Source organism: Vespa crabro, chromosome 2 (assembly GCF_910589235.1).
Source record: "Vespa crabro chromosome 2, iyVesCrab1.2, whole genome shotgun sequence".
NCBI classification, from domain to species: Eukaryota; Metazoa; Arthropoda; class Insecta; order Hymenoptera; family Vespidae; genus Vespa; species Vespa crabro.
The window spans coordinates 1,700,001-1,723,401 of NC_060956.1; the positions used below are offsets into that span (position 1 = coordinate 1,700,001).

Here is a 23,401-nt window from a genome sequence, read left to right on the forward strand (position 1 = left end):
AAGGTGTCGTATCGCAATATTATTGTTTGTTACTCGTGTTGTTCTTGTTCGGTTTACAGTATTGACGTGTCTCTTTGTTGAAATATATATTTGTGTGTTCGTGACTGTGTGTGTGTGTGTGTGTGTATGTATTTTTGTGTACAAACATGCATTAACAAAACAGCAACACCGTTAACCCCGATAATAATATAGTGTGAATTTTCGTGTACACGTTAAAACAAGTAAGTACGTATACAAATATATGCTCGAACTATCTACAAGTTGTTTTATAATTAGTTTATTTCTCGTTAATTAATCAAACTATCTATCTTTATTCATTTATTTATCAATTAATTATGGAATAATATTTTTTCCAAGGGAATTCGAAAGGGGAAAATAATTTTTGTTTTTCTTTCGTTGTTGCTGTTATTGTTTACAATCCTCGACAAAATTTATACAGAATTTCGAAATGTTTAATTAAATTAAATCTCTCAGTGATTAATCGAAACTCTAATGAATGTTCTACGTCTGTTTCTATTCGTCGTTGTTCATATTAGACGTACGTGAATATATAGATACATGTATAAATACTAACATACGTGTCCCATTACGAAAACTATGAGATTCATTGTCGTAGAAAGGGGAACATTTAAGTTGAACGTAAAGTACCTATCGTACAAAGAACATACTTGCATGCAATTATATACGGGACATTAAACACGAATACACACGGAAATACCTTACGACAACGTCCTCAAATTGCACGAGTACGTATGAATGCAATGCGTGAGTGCATGAGTGAGTGAGTACATGCGTACTCACGAAGCCATAGTCTCTACTTGTGCCCCTGACCGTGAATACATACTCTCTCTCTCTCTCTCTCTCTCTCTCTCTCTCTCTTTCTCTTTATCAAGTGAAAGAGAAAACCACCTTCCTTTTGTTTTCTTTCTCTTTTCTTTTCTATTTTTTTTCTTTTTATCTTTTTAACAGTAATCCAAAAAAATCTCGTCAATGGACACAAAATCGTTATCAAATTGATATAAATAATTTCTTTCGTACTTTTTTTTTTCCCCTTCTTTTTCTTCTTTATTTATTTATTTGTTTATTTATTTATTTATTTATTTATTTATTTGAAAAAAAAGAAAAAAAAATTACTTCATCACGTAGGCACGCTCGAAGCTAAGACGCGCAGTAATAACGAAAAGATAAAACTCTGAAAGAAGGAATAAAAAGTAATGTTCGTTCATATCTCTCAAAAGAAGAACAAAAAGTAAATAAGTAAGTAAATAAATAAATAAATAAATGAATAAATAAATAGGAAGAAAAAGAAAAGAAAAGAGGTAAAATAAAAAAGGATGGGGGAGAGAAAATCTTTCGACGGAATAACAAAGGATCGTTAAGAATTATAATCTTTTATCGTGAAATATGCGTCCTAACGAGCGATCTCCGTAGAAACTCGTTCTACTCGAGTCTTGAAACCATCATCGTGGGTGGATTGGAGAAATGAGAAGGAAGGAAATAACAAATAAGAAAGAGAAAGAGGGAGAACAAGAGAAAAGAAAAAAAGCAAAGAAGACGAAAAAGAGAGAAAACAAATTAAAAAAAAAAAAAAAAAAAAGAAGAAGAAGAAAAAGAAAAGGAAGAAAAAAAAGAAGAACAAGAAAAAAGAAACAGAAATGAACGAAACGGTGTTTTAATCAAAGTGGGAGTAGGATGGTGGTGGAGAAGGTGGAGGGCGCGAAGGGGGAGGAGGGGGAGGACGTGCATCGTTGGTTCGTGAAGCACCCTTAATGTTTCGTAATGCCAGGTGTCTAACGAGCGCCATTCATCCTCATCGAAACTCGATGGATGATGCATCGCTCATATCACTTCAACATACTCGAATCGTTGTTGCTTCACGATCGTCGAATGATAACGGTCTTGCCTGCCTGCGTGCGTACATGCGTGCGTACATGCGTGCGTACATGCGTGCGTCCGTCCGTGGATGCGTGTGAATCGATAAGCGTTCACATAAATCATTATCGATTCTGTATTAAGTATGTAAGATTCATTTGTAACGATGATCATTCGTGATTATTAACTTAATAATGTTAACGGGGATGTAAAAATTAGAAAAGAAAAAGAGAAAAAGAAGAAACAAAAGATACACAAATGCGAAGATTTATTTTTCTTTCCTTTTCTCTTTCTTTTTTTTTTCTCTCTCTCTCTCCCCTTTGATATTTAATATTGACTTTTTTAATTATGAATTTTTTTCCTGCGTTTTCCGTTTTTTTCCTCCAATTTTTTTTTTGTTTTTTTTTTGCGTTTTTTTTTTTTTTTTTCTTTTTTTTTTAATGAAAAATGATGGTAATAATTTTTTCTTTTTCTTTTCTCTTTTTTTTTTTTTTTTTTTTTTTGAATAATAATTTTCGAAGATTAATCAAGGAACGTCAAATAACAGAGTTTTCTCTCTCTCTCTCTCTCTCTCTCTCTCTCGGTCTCTCTTGGTCGGCCATTTTTGGTAAACACGCAAGCCTTATCGATTTTTATAATTAAAAGATAATTGTGTGCCTGCGTATCCAATCGCGAGAAAGCAAGCGTTCAATTCGCATATACGATCTTTCTCACTGCCTCTCTCTGTCTCTGTCTCCGTCACTGTCTCTCTGTCCTGCGTCGGCCTCGTTTGGTAAACTTATTAAGTGTTGCGACGCGGTCAGAAACACTGGTTATTAAGTACCGTCGGTAATTAACGTAATTACTTTCCAGCCGTTGCATTAGCATGCGCATGAACCGAAAACCGATATCTCCTACAAACGACGGGACACGAGTTGCAATTTCTGGAATTTCCAATGTAATTAAGTGGACCGTGTGATTTAAGTTTATTCGTACCCACGAATCTCTATTCTTAATTATTATTATTATTATTATTATTATTATTATTATTATTATTGTTATTATTATTATCATTATTATCACAGCTTTTCCTTCCTGAAATTAACGAAGGAATTTGTTTTCAATTTGGAAAGAAATTGCAAGATTGAATGACTTCAAATTAGCATTAAAATCATTTGTATTATTAATACTTGATATTAATAGGTGTAAAGAAATCGAAAAGGATAAGATTGAAAAGGGAATTATCAATAAAACGATCGTATAACGGGATATAATGAATGAACGATAAAAAAAAAAAAAAAAAAAAAAAAAAAAAAAAGAAAAAAAAGAAAAAGAGAGGAAAAAAGTGAGAAAAAGGGAGAGAGAGAAAAAGTAAGAGAGAGAAAGAATCGGAGAATACAAGAACCATATAATTTCGTGAGTACCGACTCTAAAACAGTGAGTAGATTTGCATCTAAGTCTAGAATACCTACGGAAGAGTGTATCCTCCTCTTTTCTACCACCATTTTAGTTCTCAGGTTCCTATTGCCTCAGGCAGATCTAACGTACATACATAAATATAATGCATACATATATACATACATACACAGTTAGAAAATGCTCTCGTAATCTTCAACTTCTTCAACGTAATGTAAAAGTACTTTCACGGTAAACTTTTCGAAAATAATAGTTCGATATATTATGAATACATTTTACGGCGTTAACTTTAATTCAATTTGAAATTTTTTCATTCCATCTTTACATACTTTTATAATATATTATAATATATACGATAACATATATTTATATCGTTGATTTAAAATATTTCTTTTTTCAAAAGGTCACATCCTTAATAATCATTATTATTTAAAAATTATACATTATTCAAACTCTACGTGAACGTTTTAAAGATAATACGTAAAACACATAATATTCTAATCCCATTTTAATTCAGTATAGTAAGCAATTTTCTAAGGAGTTTAAAGGAATTTGACGAGCCAATTCCACGCTTTTGCTCACATCGTCTTCGTCGTCGTCGTCGTCGTCGTCGTCATCGTCGTCGTTAAGTAGAAGGAAAAAAAGAGAGAAAGAAATAAATTTAACTGGTGAAAATGAACGATTTGAATGGCGTCAGCCCGAGCAAATTGGTTCCCATTGTTCCGTTCATCCAATGACACTCGTAGAAACGTAACTTCTTCTCTGATTTTACCAGAAATTCTTGGTATTACCTTAACCAAGAAAGAGAAAAAGAAATAGAAAGAGAGAGAGAGAGAGAACAAAAGGCTATACGATTTTGAATGAAAATTTGCCAGATTTTTCTTCACCTTTCCCTCTTTTCTATCCACAATCCCTTTACCATCTTCATGGCTCTCAATAAATGATCGCAACACTTGAAATCTCAGTTTCTCTCTCTCTCTCTCTCTCTCTCTCTTTCTTTCTTTAATATATAAAATGCTTTAAGATTAATACCGCAATTATCAATTTTTTTGATATCCATTTAATCGATACGAAAAATATAACTAAACATTATTCCTTTTCTATTCACGTTGTAATCGTATGAAAACTTACTTACATGAGTATTTTTTAAAGATCGTAATAAAAAAAAAAGAAAAAAAAAAAAAGAAAAGAAAAGAAAGAAAGAGAAAAAGGGAAAGAAGGAAGAAAGAAAGATGATAGTAGATCCATCGAGGAGCACGTTTTATATATTTAACTACGAGAAGGAGTGGAGCTCATTAAATCGTAATTCGCTTCGTCTTTTTCATATCTTCTATTCACGTTCACGGAATGGATAGTAGAAGGGAAGAGAGGGGGGAACAGGGAGAATATGGAGGAGGGGCCTTGGGAGGAAGGGAATAGGAAGGCACGAGACTAAGGGAAGTAGAACGACGACCGTTTTACAACGTCTGATATCGTTGCATCTTCCAATTTAACGAAAGTTCTCAAAAGCAGATGGAAGAGAGAGAGATAGATAAATAGATAGATAGATATATAGAAAGAGTAGGTCGTTCAAAAGATAGGAAATACAAAGCAATTCTGACTTCTGAGATTTCTCTCTGACTTCGACAGCCAATAACAGATCAGAAATGTTCTGTTCAATCCTTCATTATACTACGAACAGGTGATATTAAAAGTTACGAGATAAAATTCGCGATGAGTAAAATTAATAGTTACAAAAATGAGAGGAATTAGAATCCGAGCAAACTAATTTTCTTTTCCTAATTTTCTCTCTCTCTCTCTCTCTCTCTCTCTCTCTTTCGATATCATTTCTCAACTTTTATCTCTATATATATACATATATATATATATATATATATATATATATATATATATATATATCTCATTTCTCAAAATATAAAATATTTCATATATTTGATCAGAGATATAAAATATAAAATTAATAAAGAAAATTTATGTCGTTTTGAGAATATGCATCTAATATCTAATCATAATATCGATTACACGATGAGATAATTTGATTGACTCGATGGAGAAAGCACGACTAATTAGTCGCACAATTACGTGCACAGGTTCGACGAGAAACGTAGCTCCACCCACGCGCGTTTAACCGCACTCCCCTCCCCTCCTCTCCTCTCCTCTCCACATCCCTCTCGTTCCCCACCCCCGCAATCGCTTACATTGTCGTAACGAGGAGAGAAACGCGTACGAATGCGTGCTCGCTGTTGTACACGCTGGTGCGTTCACTGACACTAGCAGCATACTACCACGAATTGCATTTGCATCGTTAATTCGTCCTAAGAGGGAAATGGCACCGTCGGCTTTATCAGGAAGTCGTAACGCACAAAAACCTTCTCCGTTTGCTCCAACTACAATTCTCAACTCTGATATTTTCTTTGTGATTTCTTACTTTTTTCTTCTTCTTCTTCTTCTTCTTCTTCTTCTTCTTCTTCTTCTTCTTCTTCTTCTTCTTCTTCTTCTTCTTCTTTGTTTTCTTTTACTTTGGTTTTTTTCCCTTTTGCCCTTTGATTTCCTTTGCCTTTTTTCTTTCTTTTCAATTATTTTTATTTGTACTTTTCAATTATTATTATTTGTAGTTATGCATTAATACATATACAAATTATATATTTTATTGTATATATGTATTTATTTATTTTATTGAAATTATTAAAAAGAGAAGTATTATACATATATATACGTACATACATACATATATCTTATTATATATATATATATATATATATATATATATATATATATATATTTACAATAATAAATATAAAAATATTTGATATCGATAGATCATCAATATAATCTACATCATATTTCGTTAATTTAACAAGAGTATGAATATTATTATCCCACAAATATACTCCGTATACGTGTTATAAACATAGCGACGACGTCTCTGTTGTCTGCAGTAACGCCGCACAATCGATCCTTGGCCTACCAATAAACTTACATAATTCAAGCGGCAAGTGGAACACCAAAGAGATCGATATGCAACATCGTCCATTCTAACGGTCAAGGAAGTTCACTGGCTTTTTCGTTTTTAGTATGAAATCGATGACTTTTTTTCGTATTATTGTATGTAACGAGTGAGAAACGAAAAAAAAAAAATATATATATATATACGCGATCGAATAAGAATGACAAAATATTGAGAAGTATTTACGAATGCTTCAAAAAAAAAAAAAAAAAAAAAAAGAAAAAAATTTTCTATTAGATTTCTTAAATGAGGCCAACATTGTGAAAATATACGTAATTTCAATATGTTCTTTGAATTGTTTTCAATGTCTTTTTTGAATTAAAAGAAAGATATATATATATAGATAGATAGATAAATTGAGAGAGAAAGAGAGAGGGAGAGAGAGAGAGAAAATTTTATAAAAAAGTAGTTGTAAATTTCGTGCATGAATAACGATGATTCTTATCTCGTATTCAAAGGATTAATGTAACTACGAGGCGTGCATCGTAACGAAGACGAAATGTATTATATGAGAAAAGAGTGAATAGCATAAATCGTGAATAAAATATATTCGAGTCTTCTAATAGCTACGTACAAAGTGATGCACGTGCGTTTTCAACGTAAAGAACGTGAATAGTTTAACTTTGGAATACAAATCAGTTGGGTCGCGTGCCATGGAAATCTTTCTTTTTTTTTTTTCTTTTCTTTCCTTTTCTCTTCTTTTCTTTTTCCCCTTCATTTCTTTTCTTTCTTCTTACGCAGAAAATCTTTTCTCTTTTTTTTTTTTTTTTTTTTTTTATCTTTCGCCCCCACCCCCCTAACCTACCTCACCAACACCATTTTCTTATCTTCTTGCCTATTTCATCTCCTTCTTGTTTTCTTTTTTTTTCCATTTTTTTTTTTTTTTTTTTTTTTTTTAATTCTTTTCCATCTCCAAAAGAAAAAAAAAATCAGTAAACGACGAAAGAAAGATCATTAATCAAATAATCTAGATAAATCTGAGACTTCATAGAATGTAATCTTGATAATAATTATATGAGAGTTGGCTGAGGGGAGGGTGTGCGGGGGGACGATTGAAAACGTCTCTCATTAAGAGAATGAGAAGTAATCCTACGATTATTTCTCACTTATGTATTCCAATTTTCTGTTTACGTTCCAGTTAACGGTCATTCATTCTACTTAACGGGTTATATAATTTATTTTCCATTAAAATAAAATTCAAGTTCGTGACCGACATCATGACGTAGAAGATATTATGAGCGAAAATAAATAAGTAAAGTAAGTAAGTAAGTAAGTAAGTAATTAAGTGCGTTAATGAGTTATTCAATTTTCTGTAGGTAACGTTGAGAATATTCAAAGATAATAGAATAAATGAACTCAGAAGAGAGAGAGCAAAAGAGAAAGAGAGAGAGAGAGAGAGAGAGAGAGAGAGAGAGAGAGAGAGAGAGAGAGAGAAATAGAAGTCCTTCTAAACTTTGAAAATATCCTTAATCAACTTTTCCAATCACTTCGTATTATCTAAACTAAAGATAAATAAAGAGATATAAAATGATTATCGTTTTGTGTGTAGGTAAATCGCGGATTTATATTTCATCGGGTCGACTAATTCAAACCGCTGATGTGCGCGTGAATCGGCGATTTCCGTCGATTCGATGAGTTTCAACAGTGTGTATGTGTGTATGTGAGAGAAAGAGAGAAAGAGAGAGAGAGAGAGAGAGAGAGAGAGAGAGAGAGAAAATAGCGTTGCTCGTTGGACGTTGGTCGTTGCTGCTGTCAACTCGAGTCCTAGTGAATATTCATAAGCGACGAGTACCGGCTGCTGCCATGTAAACTTCCAACTTGTGCTGATTGTTGTACTCCAGGGAACGACGACACAAAATCAACGAGAGAAAGAGAGAGAGAGAGAGAGAGAAAGAGGAAGGGAAAGAGGCAGAGAGAACGAAGGCAACAAGTACGAGCATCAAATCGCTTCTGCGTCCATTCGTCGTTCATATGCATGTCAGCTGGAGTGTCCGCGTGGCAGCTGCCAGCTCGAGAGTTTAGATATATATATATATATATATACCCGTTGCATCTGGAGCGATTTTCTGAAACGCATCCTGCGATTTCAAGGGTACAGAAGTAAGAGGTTAAATTTTCTTTTGACGAGAGAAAAGGAAAAAGGAAAGCGTATTGACGCGCGACTGCGTGGCCATCCGAACTACTGCGCAAATGTCTGCACTAACTGTGTATATGGTACTTCTTCAATCCTATCCTATCCTTTTCGTCTTTATCCTTGTCTTCCTCGTCCTCATTCTCGTCCTTTGTCGTTCCTCGTTTCTTTTTCTTTTTTGTTCTTTTCTTTTCGTTCCTTTTCTTCCTTCTTCCTTTCTCGTTCTATTCCTCTTTACTCTTTGTAAAAGTATAACGGTACCTTTTATACCTTCGTTCAATGATTTTCTCATTGAAAAACAATCTCTTTCAAACGAAATTTAAAATAATCCATCGGTCAAACACACGAATTTCTTATTAATTCGTCCTTAGAGCCAACTTCGAATATAATCGAAGATATATTGATGATTTCGATTTGTTCATCGAATCCTTCGTACGATATTTATTCGTTCATTCACGTTCGTAATGACAGTTCTTCGCAATGTTCTTCCTCGAGATTTCAATGAATTTTGACGTTTGGATTGGAACGTTTAAAAAAAAAAAAAAAAGAAAAAGAAAACAAAAAGAAAAAAGGAGATATAAATTCCTTCTGATAATTCATAATCCTTCTTATTATTTATTCTCTCCATTCACAGATAATTCCTCAAATTGATCTAACTCGATGTTCCAATAAGTTTCGACATTTGGTTCTAACGTCTTGCCAAAAAAAAAGAAAAAAAAGAAAAAAAAAAAAGAACAAAAAAAAAATAAAGGGAGAGAAAGAATAAGAAATCTTTTTGAAACCAGATATATCCTCTTTACCTTCGGTAAATTTGGAAGACACTAGGATACTAGACCAAGAAGTTTAAGTATATAGTGGCACGCAGCTGTCGCGTGGCCAAAAGCATGGACATCTGCTCTTACCTACCTGCCGCAGTTCATCTTTTTCGAGCTTCTTTCCTCCTTCCTTCCTTCCTTCCTTCCTTCCTTCCTTCCTTCCTTCCTTCCTTCGTTTAAATCTTTTTGCCGATTATTATTTCGTCCGTTCCTTCCCCGATAGCACGTGGTAGATACATAAATATACACTTCTACTACCTACCTACCTTCGTGTTTCAACATCGAGATTCTTTTTCGCGTTCCTTTCGACGCTTGCCACCTGCCTTCTACTTTTTCCTGAAATTTTGTCCGAACTGTCGATCGTTGAGAAAAAAATTATGGATAAAAAGTCGTTAAAAAACGTTCATTGAATTTCAATCTTCGCAATATATATATATATATTTTTTCTTTTTTATTTTTCATTCTCTTTCCTTTTTCATTCTTTCTTTTTTTCTCTTTTTTCCCCCCTCCTCTCCACTTTCCAAAATACAATACGACGAATGAAGTCGTCGAAAAGTCCAATTAGAATTTGAGACTTAATTTGAGGAGAAATGTTTGATCACAAGAACGAAACACTTGTTGAGTCGCATCGATGATGACGTCTTTCGTCAATTATTAAAAATACGATGTTATTCTTTCTCTTTCTCTCTCTCTCTCTCTCTTTTTCTTTTTTAAAACCTTCACCAAGCTTACTTACATTTTCTATTTTTTTTCTTTTTTTCACGATCCAATGTTTCCTCACAAAAAGACCAATTTTACGAAAGAGCTTTCCTCCTCCTCCTCCTCCTCCTCCTCCTCCTCCTCCTTCGTGTTTCTCTTCCTTCTTTTTCCCTCTACTATCCTCTATCTCTTTTTTTAGTTCTCCTCTTAAATTCGAAGAGAAGAACTCAAACACCAATGTGCCACGAGGTCGAGGTCAAAGAATTGAAATTAATGCCTATATAGCCGATCTCAGGAATAAAAAGAGGAAAGCACTTTTGCCGTTCGCTTCTGAAGTGTCACTCGAGCGTCACTACTTGTACCAGCCGAACAAAGGAGATTGCTCCTTTTTATTCACGAAGGATTTAACGTGACCGATTTTCATCGTCGATTCACCGAAAAACAAGACTGTTAAACGTTCTCTCTCTCTCTCTCACTCTCTCTCTCTCTGTCCTTTTATTTTTTTTATCTTTATCTAACTTTCAGAATGAAGTTTTTTCAAGAAAATTATATTTGATAAATTTGAATAAAATAAATATATATAAAATAAATATGAATAAAATTTTTTTATCCATAGAAATAAATTATTACAGATATAATTCATATTATTTCAAATTATTAGAGATATAAATTCATATAGATAAATTTTAAAATGAAGCTTTACAATGTTGACATAATATATTTGTCATTATTCTTATTCGATAAGAAGTGACAAGTTTAAAGAGAGAGAGAGAGAAAGAGAAGTAAAAAATTTGATGAATAATCGTAAAACCTTGACTGTGAATTATTTTTGTTCCTCTCATTTTTCTTTTTTTTTTTTTTTTTTTATTTTTTTTTGTCATCTCTCTATCTAACTTTGTTTTATTATGAAGCTTTAAGATATTTAAAGGATCAGCATTCTTCTTCAAAAAATGACAGATACGTATATCGATCTTTTGAAAAATGTTCACATAATGGTTGTCGTTATTCTTATTCGATAAGAGGTGATAGGTTCAAAAAACGAGAGAAAGAGAGAGAGAGAGAGAGAGATGAGAATTGAGAATGCGATGAATTATCATAGAACGTTCACTCTAAATTTCCTTGCTAACCTAAATGATAAATATATCGATCATTTGAAAAATAAGGAAAACCAAAAAAAAAATGTTTTCGTAATTATCGTTATTCTTATTCGATAAGAAGTGACAAGTTTAAATAGATAGATAGATAGATAGAGAAAGAGAGAGAGAGAGAGAGAGAGAGAGAGAGAGAGAGGAAGAGAAGTAAAAAATGTAACGAAAAATTATGGCATCTTGACTCTGTATTTTTTTGCTTCTCTTTCCTCCTCGTTCTCTCTTCTTCTGTCTTTTTTTTTTTTATCTCTAAGTATATTTTGGAATGAAATTTTATGATATTTAAAGGATAACCTTTTCTTCGAAAAATGACAGATGAATATATATATATATATATATATATCGATCGTTTGAAATATAAGAAAAACATTGAGATAATATTTGTCGTTATTTTTATTGGATAAAAAGTGACAAATTCCAAGATAGATAGATAGAAAGAATGAAAGAGACAGACAGACAGAGAGAGAGAGAGAGAGAGAGAGAGAGAGAGAGAGAGAGAGAGAGAGAGAGAGAGAGAGAGAATGGGAGAGAGAAATCAAAAGCATAACAAAAGATTATGACTGGTCGTTGATTCTAAATTCTTTTCCACATCTCCCCCTTTTTCCTTTTTCTGTCTATTTTGTTATCTCTATATAACCATATTTTAGAATGAAATTATATATTTAAAGGATCAGCTTTTTTCTTTGAGAAATGGCATTATACAATATATACATACATATATCTGATCGTTTGAAATATAAGAAAAATATTGAGATAATATTTGACGTTATATTTATTCGATAAGAAGCGACAAGTTCAAAGATAGAGAGAGAGAGAGAGGGAGAGAGAGAGAGAGAGAGAGAGAGAGAGAAAGAGAGAGAGAGAAAGAGAAGTCAAAAATGCGATGAAAAGTCGTGGCACGTTGACTCTAAATTCCTTTGCTTCTCCCAACATACATACATATATGCATACATATATGCATACATACATACATATATTCGAAGTTATATCGTGCGAACGTGTTGCCCTCGGAAAAGCGACGAACCAATGTCCTCCTCCTCTCACGTTCATCTCGAATCACTACGGAATCTCTTGCGATTCACCGATTCCCGTTTCTATCGTTATATACCCACATAGGTACTTACATACGTACATACATACTAACTACTCTGGGAAAGATCGTGAAACATGCATTTCTCCTATCCGAAAATTTGACACAGACAGAGACATAGACAGACAGACAGACATACAGACAAGAAAATATATATATATATATATATATATATATATATATATATATATATATATAGATAGATAGACAGATAGATAGATAGATAGATAGATAGATAAATAGATAGATAGATGGATAGAGACAGACAGAGAAATAGACAGAGATAGAATTCGTATCTTGGGACCACGAACCACCAACTCGATTTGATTCGATTCGACTCGAACTCGTTGATCCGCTTTAGCTGGTAGACTCGATCTCGTAAAACCATTAAGGAAGTTCGACGAAACCGATAAAGTTGTAGTCTGGGAATTGAACACGTGAAAGATATCTTCGGTTCGTCGAATATATTTGGGAACTAACGATGAACCTTACAAATTCTCTCTCTCTCTCTCTCTTTCTCTCTTGCTTAGAAATTTACCTTCATTTACCTTCAATTGTCTCGAGCATTGATGCTGGCTGGTTTTTATCGAAATTGCTTTTATTCTACGAATGAATATATTATATACATAATATTTGATATTAGTATGAAACAATGTTAACGAATAGATAGGTATAATACGTACTTAGATAATTTATATACGTCATTAGTTTTCTTCATATCTCAAGATATATATGTTATATTTAAGAAAATAATACATAAATATATATATATATATATATATATATATATATATATATATGTTACTTTTCTTTTCTTTTTTTCCTATCATAAACTTGTAAAATAAAATATGTATGTCTCTCCAAATATATAGAGGTAACATTAAGCTCCTTGAATCTATCACAGCTTATAATATTTCATGGTCATTTACAATTCTAATGGGATTTACTAAAAATGGTAACAACTAAATATGAGAATACTTTTCGGGTCGCGATATTACTATTAACGATAAGAATGGAAATAAGGAAATAAGAGAAGAAAAAGAGGAGATGAGATTAGGAATATAACGTTGAACGAGCGAGGGCAAAAAGAAAAGGAAAAAGAGAAAAAAGAAACAAAAAAAATATCGTGTATCCAAGGATGAGTTTCTGTGATGTAAAAAAAAAAAAAAAAAAAAAAAAAAAAAAAAAAAAAAAGAAAATTAAAAGAGAGAGAAAAAAAAAATAGAAAAAAGAAGGAAAATAAAAAAAAAACGTTGGATTACATGCACGAAGAGTGGATTTTACATTCGAGAATATTTTTTATATTCGAAAATTCACCAAGCTTTTCCATTTTTCCATATTTTTTTTTCAACCTTCCTATCGTATAAGTACATACGTATATACATACATATATATATATATATATATATAGTTTCCATATTTTACGGATTGGCTACCAATTTCTATGTGCTTTGCGGCAGACATCGGCCATGATCGACGAATAAATTTTAACGAATGGCCTGTTAGCCGAACAACCAGGTCGACCAGGTCGATCGGTCGAATTGACCGAATCGAACGGTTCGATCGACTTGATCGTGGAAAAAAATGTGGGCGTAAAGGGATAGAAAAGGAAAGAAAAAAGAAATCCAAAAAATAAAAGAAAAAAAAAAAAAGAAGAAGAAGAAATCTTTCCCTTTCATTTCACGGTTGGCAAAGCATCTTCGTTTTATCTACTGTGAATGAAATCCGATTGGACGTCGCATACATATTTACGTCATACGTAAATATTCTTCGAAAGGAGTCTCCAACCATCATCAACTTGTCTCCAGATATTATTTTCTTTATGGAATACCAAAAAGGAAAAAAAAATAATAAGAGAGAGAGAGAGAGAGAGAAAGAGAGAGAAAGAGAGAGAGACCGAGCCCTACTGAAGAGCTTTTATTTCTTTTTTTTCTTTTTTCTTCTTTTTTTTTATGGTCACTGCATAGTTTTTCCTATATTGATCTCTTCTGACATTAAATATGTTTAAATTGCACTTTATATATATATATTTATTTATTTATTTATTTATTTATTTATTTATTTATTCGATTGGTATTATTTATAAATTAAAAATACATAATTTTGTTGTAACAAATAGTCAATATACATGTATATGTATATATATATATATATATATATATATATATGAATATTTTTTTCAATAAAAATAATTACGTCGTAAAGATTCCTTACTCCACTCATATTACTTACGAACATTTGATTATCAATATTAAGCATTTATTTGACATATCGAGCAAATCTTATGAAATATTATCTTAATAAATAGCAAGCGTTTAAAATATCATTGATTTTTCGTCTACCTAAAGGAAAAAAAGAAATATTACTTTATTCTAGTCACGTTTTTTGAAATCTAATAGAATAAGATCGTGATCCGTTTATGTATGTATACGTATGTGTGTGTGTGTGTGTGTATACCTTTGGAATCGTATTTCTTGCTCGAGGATGTATATATGTATGTGAACGAAATGAACAAAAAAAAAAAGAATTAACAAAAAATAAAAATGAAAGGTCGTATGCGAAATGACGATAGATAGATACATATTATGTACATACATAAATACATATATGTATAGATAAACGTGATGGCAGAGGGATCGTATTAATTAGACAGGGATATCGCGAAATTGAAATTCAATAAGTAGAAAGGGTCATATGTTGCGTGGGGTCGTATCGATTTCCTCCTTCACGTGAGAAGGTGAAAAGAGTGGTGAACGAGGTGGAAGAGGAGGAGTAGAAGAAGGAGATTCAGAAAGAGGAAGTGTAGGAGTTTGTTTCATACGAGATGAGCTTTAACATAGGTGTTAGACGAATATCTAACGTATAGTTAATACCTAAAAGCATAAGTATATATCTATGTATATATGTATGTATATATGCATGTACATATGCATATATATATATATATATATATGCATGCACATATGTAATTATCTATCTAAATTATATATTCCTCTTGTTACAAGTAAATCGATTTTTGGCTTTAACGATCATTCACCGTCTATTCCGTAAATTCTTCAAAGGCAATATTCATCGTTCCGGACGAAACAGGAAATTTTCGTTATAGAAATCGATTTTCTAGATCCTTAGCCAATTTTAAATTTAGATTTAGATTTATATTGAAATTTATATTTACGACGATCACGTCATTTCTATTTATAAACACTCATTAAATATCGAATACTTTAGTATTTTTTTTTTTTGTTTTTTTTTTTTTCTTTTTTTTTTTTTGTTTTTATTATCGCAAAAAGAAAATATCAGCAAAATGAAACGTAAACTCTTATTAAAGTTTCTCCGGTGAGAATCACAACATCGAACGAGAAAATATCTTAAGAAAATAATCAAGATTTAGAATTCGTGGTTAATCCTGAATTTAAATTGGATATTTACAAGAGGGAAAGTATATTACCTTCTGAGACACAGACAAGCGAAGATAGAAATAGAGAAAGAGACACATAGAGAGAGAGAGAGAGAGAGAGAGAGAGAGAGAGAGAGAGAGAGAGAGAGAGAATATCATAGGCTCTCTCGAGAAAGTCCTCTCAGAGGAGAGCGAGTTCAACGTGTTACGTAGAGCGTTAAGCCCGAACTCAGCTTGTCTTATATCCCAGCGATTAAAGATAATGATCATGCCTAGACGTGATAATCAGCCGTTCAAAAGATATAATAATCTTAAATCGTTATTAAACGCAAATAAGAAGGTGAACGTTCGCCTACAATGCGACAGCTTCGATTACGCTATCAGACTTGAAATCGTGTTACAGTCAAGTAAGTAAGTAAATAAATAAATAAATAAATAAAGTTGTAAAATTACTTATCTATCACTCTTACTTTTCAATAGAAAATTCTTCCATTCGAGTCTAGCACGATCTGGATCGCTTTTTAGAACGTTCAATTGACTTTTACTTTCTCGATGTGTAACGAAGTACTATAAGAAATTCTAAGGAAATCACGTAAAAATAAACCTAAACGTTAATAGAGATATAAATAGATTGTATGTATGTATGTATATCTATATATATATATATATATATATATATATATATATATATATATATATATATATATATATAGAATTAGATAAATTTAATATAAATCTAATATTTGAAAGAAAAAAATGCAACGCGCGAATGTTTTATTATTGATTAATTAATATCTAATCTTGTTTTTTTTCTTCCTTACTTTCTTCCTCTTTTATTTTTTTTTTTTTTTCACTTACGAGATTTTCATTTATAAGAGAAACCTTGTAAACCGATGGATCTGCACAAGTACGTCGATTGTACAAACACATAGAGCTAGAAAATATAGGATTCAAATAGCAGGTGGGAACAGTTAAATATTTGCAGAGTCCCAGTAGCGTTAACCCAAGTCAATAGCGTTCAGATTCTACGGCAAGTTGCAGGAAAACATCGGATATTTCCGGTTCTACATGCATACACATAGTATTTTACTGCTATGTGTTTTATCCGTATGTGTCTCTAAATGTATTGACAAGGCATGCCAATACATGGCTATCAAAACCATATTTTATTTTCAAACTCCATATGACATTTTCTCAAATGAAAGAAATTCTATGAACATTAATGTACATATACATACGTGCGTATGTACATACTTACGTACTTAATTAATTAAATGCATACCCACTTACATATTTGTCCTGATAAATTTAAAAATATAATCCCTATATATATATATATATATCGTACAATGATTTATTCATAATCTCTGTAGAGAATATATCTTATATATTTCTTTCGAATGAAATAATATCTAATATAATTATTATATATTTATGTTATATTAATATACGTAATATAATTATTAAATATTATATTATATATGTAATATATGTAATATAATTATTTAATATATGATGGATATATAATATTATATTTTTATTTTCAATATAATTTCTATTACTTCCGTATATATTGAAGAGCTTTTTCGAAAATAAAAATTTTTCAACGTTAACGACAATACTCGTTGATTATAAAATATTTCTTTGGATGTCCTTCGAATGAAGTGATAAAAATGATGGCGGGACACGCGTTAAAAAAAAAAAGTTTTCTCTCCCCGTAGACGGTAAAGAGTAATAATATCTATACGGGGTGGTCGATAATGATGCATTTTTTATGCGGCTTGCGTGTGAAAGAAAGGGAAGCTTCGAACTGAAGGACGAACCGTCTGAAGTAGTACCGACGAGGTAGAAGCACGAAAGACGGCGAGGGAGGGAGGGAGGAAGGGAATGGGGGAGTTAGGTCGGGAGCCACTAACAACGATTATCGATTTTATTCCATTTTCTACGTAGTTATAATGAAATCGTTCCTCAAATCGTTTAATAAAAATTTCCGAAATATCAAAATTCTCACTCTCTTTCGAATCCTTTCGAATGCTAGCGACGATCGAAATTTGACGACAAAATTGTTTTTGCGAAGTGCGTTCGACTCCTATTATTTTCCATCGTCGATTGTACCAAAAAAAAAAAAAAAAAAAGAAAAAAGAAAAAAAATGGAAAAGAAAAATATCGAGAAAAAGAACTTCGCATCCAGCCAATGCATTTGTTTTTGCAAAAAAAAAAAGAACAAGCAGCTAATGTTTAAAAACAAATATTTCACGAGTAATTCATAATGTAAATGTAATTCTTTTTCTTCTTCTTCTTCTTCTTCTTCTTCTTCTTCGAGAAAGAGGGAGTATCGAAATATAATAATTGATATCAATCATCCTTCATAAAAAAAAAGAAAAAAATAAATGAATAAATAAAAAAGAATACAAAGAGAAGATAAATATATAAAAAGAAATATATATATATGAAGAAAAGTACGAACGCAGAAAATGATCCGATTTTTTTTCTTATTACGAAAGTTTCTTCGTTGCAAAACGAGATTTACCACGGAGTAATTAATACGATAGCACGTTTCATTACTCGAATCACATCTAGAACGTTTCTTACTTTGATTTAATACGGTCGAGTGACAGGATCCGTTCGTGATAACGACGTTCCACGACCGGTTCGCTAAAAGCTACGATGCGTCTTCCCTTTCATAATTTTGTCCGTCCGTACGTTAATTAAGATACTTTAAGCTTTGTTCGTAACAAATCCGTCATCGCTAATTAATCGATCGTCCTCCAATAATATAATAACACTAGGGTGAGATTCAAAACAGCAAGCTTTATTAATAAATCATAGTGTCGTCTATCGTTATCTCGTTTATATATACAATATATCGTTTAGTATTAAAACACGTTAGTTTCTAACGATTAAAATTTGTTTATATTTATGATTAAACAATTACATATATTTTTTCTTTCTTCTTTTGTTTTTTTTTTCTTTTTTCTTTTTTTTTTTTTTTTTTTTTCTTTGCTTTTATTATCGAAAGAAACATCTTGAATAAGATTTTTAATGATGATTATTTACATTGTTATTTTTTTTATAGAAAGTAGCAGCAGAAATAAAATTTGTCTTTCTTTGTTTTTCCTTTTTTTCGTTTCTTTTTTTTTTTTCTTCTTTATTCTCTTTTTTCTTATTCCTCTTTTCTTTTTCTCTCTCTCTCTCTCTCTCTCTCTCTCTCTCTCTCTCTTTGTATTTCGAAAATAATGAATAAAGCTTGAATAAACGAACGTCCATTTGTTATTATGTTATAGCAATAATGCAACGAGCGGCAAATCAGGATCATGGCAACGTGTACAGGATTCTCAACGATCAAGTCCAAATCCAAGCGGTGCTCATTCCGCACAGGATATGGCCACGCCTCACACTGCTCCCGTTTCCGTGAGTATTTTAATCACTCGAGAATTTTTTCATCGTTCACCGTGACGGTTTCGAACAATCCGCAAAATTTTATCTTTCAAAAGAAAAAATAGAGATTACGTATACGAGAGATGGAATGATCGAGATCAATAATAGAAACGAATCATTCCTATTTTTTTTCTTTTTTTTCTTTTTTTTTTTTTAATCATCTCGACTACTGTAAAAGTGGATTTGCTTTTTTTTCTTACGATTTGTTTCCCCCCCCCTTTTTTTTTTTGTTTTGTTTTCTTCCCCCTTTTTTCTCTCTTTCTTTTCCTTTCTTCATCTGTTCTCTCTCTCTCTCTCTCTCTTTCTCTCTCTCTCTCTCTCATTCTCTCTCTTTTTATTTTCCGTCACTGTCATTATTCTCTCAATCTCATGCGTCGAGATCGCAAACAAGAATTGTTTTAATGATAAAGTAGGACATTGTGAACGATGTATGTACGTATCTACCTGAATAATTACGTACATAGGGAACGATGTTTGCTCGCAAAAGCATAGAACAAACATGGTGTGCGTTATCTCGAGAGAAACTTTCGCGTGTCACTCTTCGAAACTTTGACTTTATCTAATAATATTCGTTTGTATAAACCCGACCGATTTTTAACAATTTTTATATACGTGAAATTATTCGTTCAATTTTTAAAGATCTAATATCGTTTTTTTCTCTTTTTATTTTTCTTCTTTTTCTTTTTTTTTTTTTTTTTTTTTTTTTTTTTTTTTTTTTTTTTTTTATTTCATTTTACTCTATTATTTTCTTATATCATCAGTAATATATAAATTCATTTAAAAGTACATATTGAAAATATTTGATACCTTAATAAGTAATAAATATGAATAATTGAAAACGAAGTGAAGCGATAAAATAATGAAACTTTAGTAATCCTTGATAAATAATATAATAAATATCGATCGACGTGAGAGAGACCTTGCAATAAATTTTACAGTACACGTATATACGAACGTTATATATACAGGATAACCCAGAAATTATTTCTAACAAAAATGATTATTTATTATTACCAAGCTTGTCAGCCGTCTCAATCGTTTCTCGTTTAATATAAAAAGAAAAAAAAAAAAAAAAGAAAAAAAAAAAAAAAAAAAAAGAAAAGAAAAGAAAGAAAATATATCAATCAAGTGTCGTCGTCACGTTTGAAGGATAAAATTCATTTTAATTAGAAGATTTATACTCGTAGCAATTAATTTCTACTATCTCGCATTTAATCTTCCCTCTTTCGAGACAATTAATCCTAAAGCGAGGTTCATCTTAGTTACTGTAAGATCTACACTAATACATATATATTTAGACGAATACGCTTTCAACTTTGTAGTTATTACACGTATATCCATCTGTGCATTTCCTATAACCCTTGTGTCTGATAAATCTACAAAGTTACTACTGCGTTAGAGAAAGATAGACAGACAGGCAGACAGACAGACAGACAGACAGACAGACAGACAGAGAAAGAGAGAAAGAGAAGTTACCCGTGTAAAGCATTCCTAAATTTAATTAAACCAACCACAAGCATACTAATCCTCAATCTCCAACCTCATACATGTGTCTCTTCTTCTTTTATATATACATATATATATATATATATATAAAATGCGGTTGCTAAATGTAATTTCAAGTATTATAATTGTAAATTCAATTAATTTTACTGATCACTATAATCTTCATTTTTCATTTATTTATAATACATATATATATATATATATATATGTACATGATATGTATATATATATATGTACATGATATGTATATATATATATCTTTTTTGTCTCCCATTCTGTCTTAATAAAAAATATAAATTATTCCAATAGATAAATCAATATAAGATATATAAACTAACTAAGTACTTACGTGGATTTAATTTCTTAACTGATTATAAAATGAATTAGATTTGATTGATCGACATATAGTTGAAAAGTATTAATAGCAGGAGTAAAAGAAGAAGAAGAAGGAGAAGAAGGAGAAAAAAGGAAAAAAAAAAAAAAGAAAAAGAAAATAAGAAAAAGAAGAAGAAAAAAGAAAGTATACGTTCGTTCGTTCTTTCGTACGTTTGTTCAGTAGAAAAGTCTCAGAGAGGAAGTGAGCCAGTGAAAATATACGAAAAGTTTGATAGCAACTAGTCCTTGTAATTTCGAAGAAATTATACCGACGTCAAATTATCTTGAGTTTTGGTAACCTGCCAAAATTTCTTTCTCGCGTGAACTTAAGAAGAAGAACCTCGTAGGAATCACTTCGTAGAAACGTTTTAATCGATTTCTGCGAAAGAGAAAAAGGAAAGAAGTTTTAGTTTTCTAACCATTTGACTTTGGCCTTTTTAATTAGAAAAACAAAATTTCATCTTTGATTAAACTTCGATATTTGACGATTCGTATATACTTACGTGGAAAGAGACAAAGATATATATATATATATATATATATAGGAAGGAGAAACAGTAACGAGCTGTCATTACAATGTCGACACTTCTAGGATGATGCATGGGAATCGTTTCCAGTTGCGCTAACATGTTCGTTCATATTCAGAAGGGTGGTACATAGCGCGTGTATGTGTTGTTAGTAATATATGAAATATTTCGATGCACATACTTTACACATAGACTCAGATATAAATATTACTAACGAGTGACAGATCCAACCATTTTATAGATATTTAAAAAAAAAAAAAAAAAAACAAATAAATATATAAAAAATAAAAAGAGCGGATTATCTTGCAATCAGTTATAATTAATTTTCTCGTAAACGTATTAAAATTAATAAATACATGATAGTAGAGATCTCATTAAACTCCTTTTTATTAACACTTAAATTATTTCTATTAAATTTACAAGATTATCCTCTTTCTTTCATTTTTTTCTTTCTTTTTTTCTTTCTTTCTTTTATATATATATATATATATATGTAGGACGCGAACCTTTTTTATCGTTCTGATCCCTTTGAAAGATTAACGACGAATAAGGATAAAATATTCATCGATCTATCTTCGTTACCTTCGACTTTCTAGATCGGTGAACTTTGACCGATATCTTTTTTACACGTCGGGGATATTTTTAGAGAAAAAAAAAATATTTGTTTTCTTAAATTATTTATTTGTACGATAAAAAATATGTTCTCCCTTTTAAGCGAGTTAAGTTCGATTAAGATAAACATAAGATAAATTTATTTATTTATTTTTTTCTTTCTTTCTTTCTTCCTTTCTCTCGATGGAGAAAACAATAAAAAAAAAAAAAGACAAAAAAAAAAAAGAAAGAGAGGGAGAAGAGACTCTTGAAAGAAAAGAAAGAGAGAGAAAGAGAGAGAAAATGGCGACTCTCGTAATTAAGAGCATACAGCACAACGGGCATCGAGATATTTCGGTCCGTTGAAGCTTCTTTGCTTTGCACCTAAGTCGAACAATGGCAGTGTGCTCAACGAGGAGAGTCAAGAGACTCTCGACTTCGCTTAGAAACCACCCTTCTCCTTGTCACCCACTACCACTACAGGTACCACCAGTACCACAGTATCACCACCCTATTCGTTCCCCTCTCACCACTTTCCCTCTACGACCATGAGGCACGATATGAAATATGGTCCAAACTCGTTGTAAAGGCGAGTAAAGGTTGTCGAACTCCGGTAACGCAGGCAGTAAGAGTTTAACAAATGAATTCTTACGATCGCATTATTTTCAAAAAATAAGGAAAAGAAATTCCTTTCTTTTTCTTTTTTTTTCCTTTTTTTTTTTTGTCCCCCTCAGATTAGTACTCAGATTAATTGTGTACATCTCAAAATAATTTTAAGTTGTGCACTCAAGAAATGCGCTACGTCCTTCAAGCAGACACTTTGAACAGCTGTCATTTATAAAGAATGAATCTCTGTCTCTGTCTCTCTCTCTCTCTCTCTCTCTCTCTCTCTCTGTTTTAATATACTCATAAACATAGTCAAATATTATAGAGAGAGAGAGAGAGAGAGAAAGAGAGAGACAAAATCAATTTATGAAATAATATATCTAAGTATGTATGTATGTGTATGTGTATCATTTTATTTATTTTTATAGCCACTTCACGATCAGTATACTGGTCACGGTAGAAAGGATCGAAGACGAATGCCTGGAATCAGCAAAACTCAACGACGTATCAAAGCATCCAGCACTCCGGCCTTGCTCGATCGAGATCACGAAAGGTAATGATTGATATTTTTCATAGATATGATTGCTCTTTGTTTTTGTCAAAATGAAGGGGAGAAAAAAAAAAAAAGAAAGGAAAAAGACAAAAAAAATTACATTCGTATCATTGCCCCTTATGGAGAAATCCTGAATTCGTTCGATTCGACAACTTTATTACATATTAATTCAAAATAATTAGAATATAAATCAAAAAAGAAAAAAAAAAATTTTCTCCATCGAAAAAGTGAAAAGATAAAAATTTACGACA

General features: G+C 31.5%; 1 protein-coding gene across 8 annotated transcripts in view; it reads left to right on the plus strand.

Moving 5' to 3' along the window:
- Positions 1–23,401, plus strand: part of LOC124422067 — a 154,428-nt gene that overhangs the window by 115,402 nt on the left and 15,625 nt on the right. For all 8 annotated transcript variants that reach the window (XM_046957995.1, XM_046957991.1, XM_046957993.1 and 5 more), the window contains 2 exons: positions 18,839–18,965; positions 23,026–23,150. In XM_046957995.1, the coding sequence (XP_046813951.1) occupies positions 18,839–18,965; positions 23,026–23,150 (252 nt within the window). The remainder of the gene's footprint in view (positions 1–18,838; positions 18,966–23,025; positions 23,151–23,401) is intronic.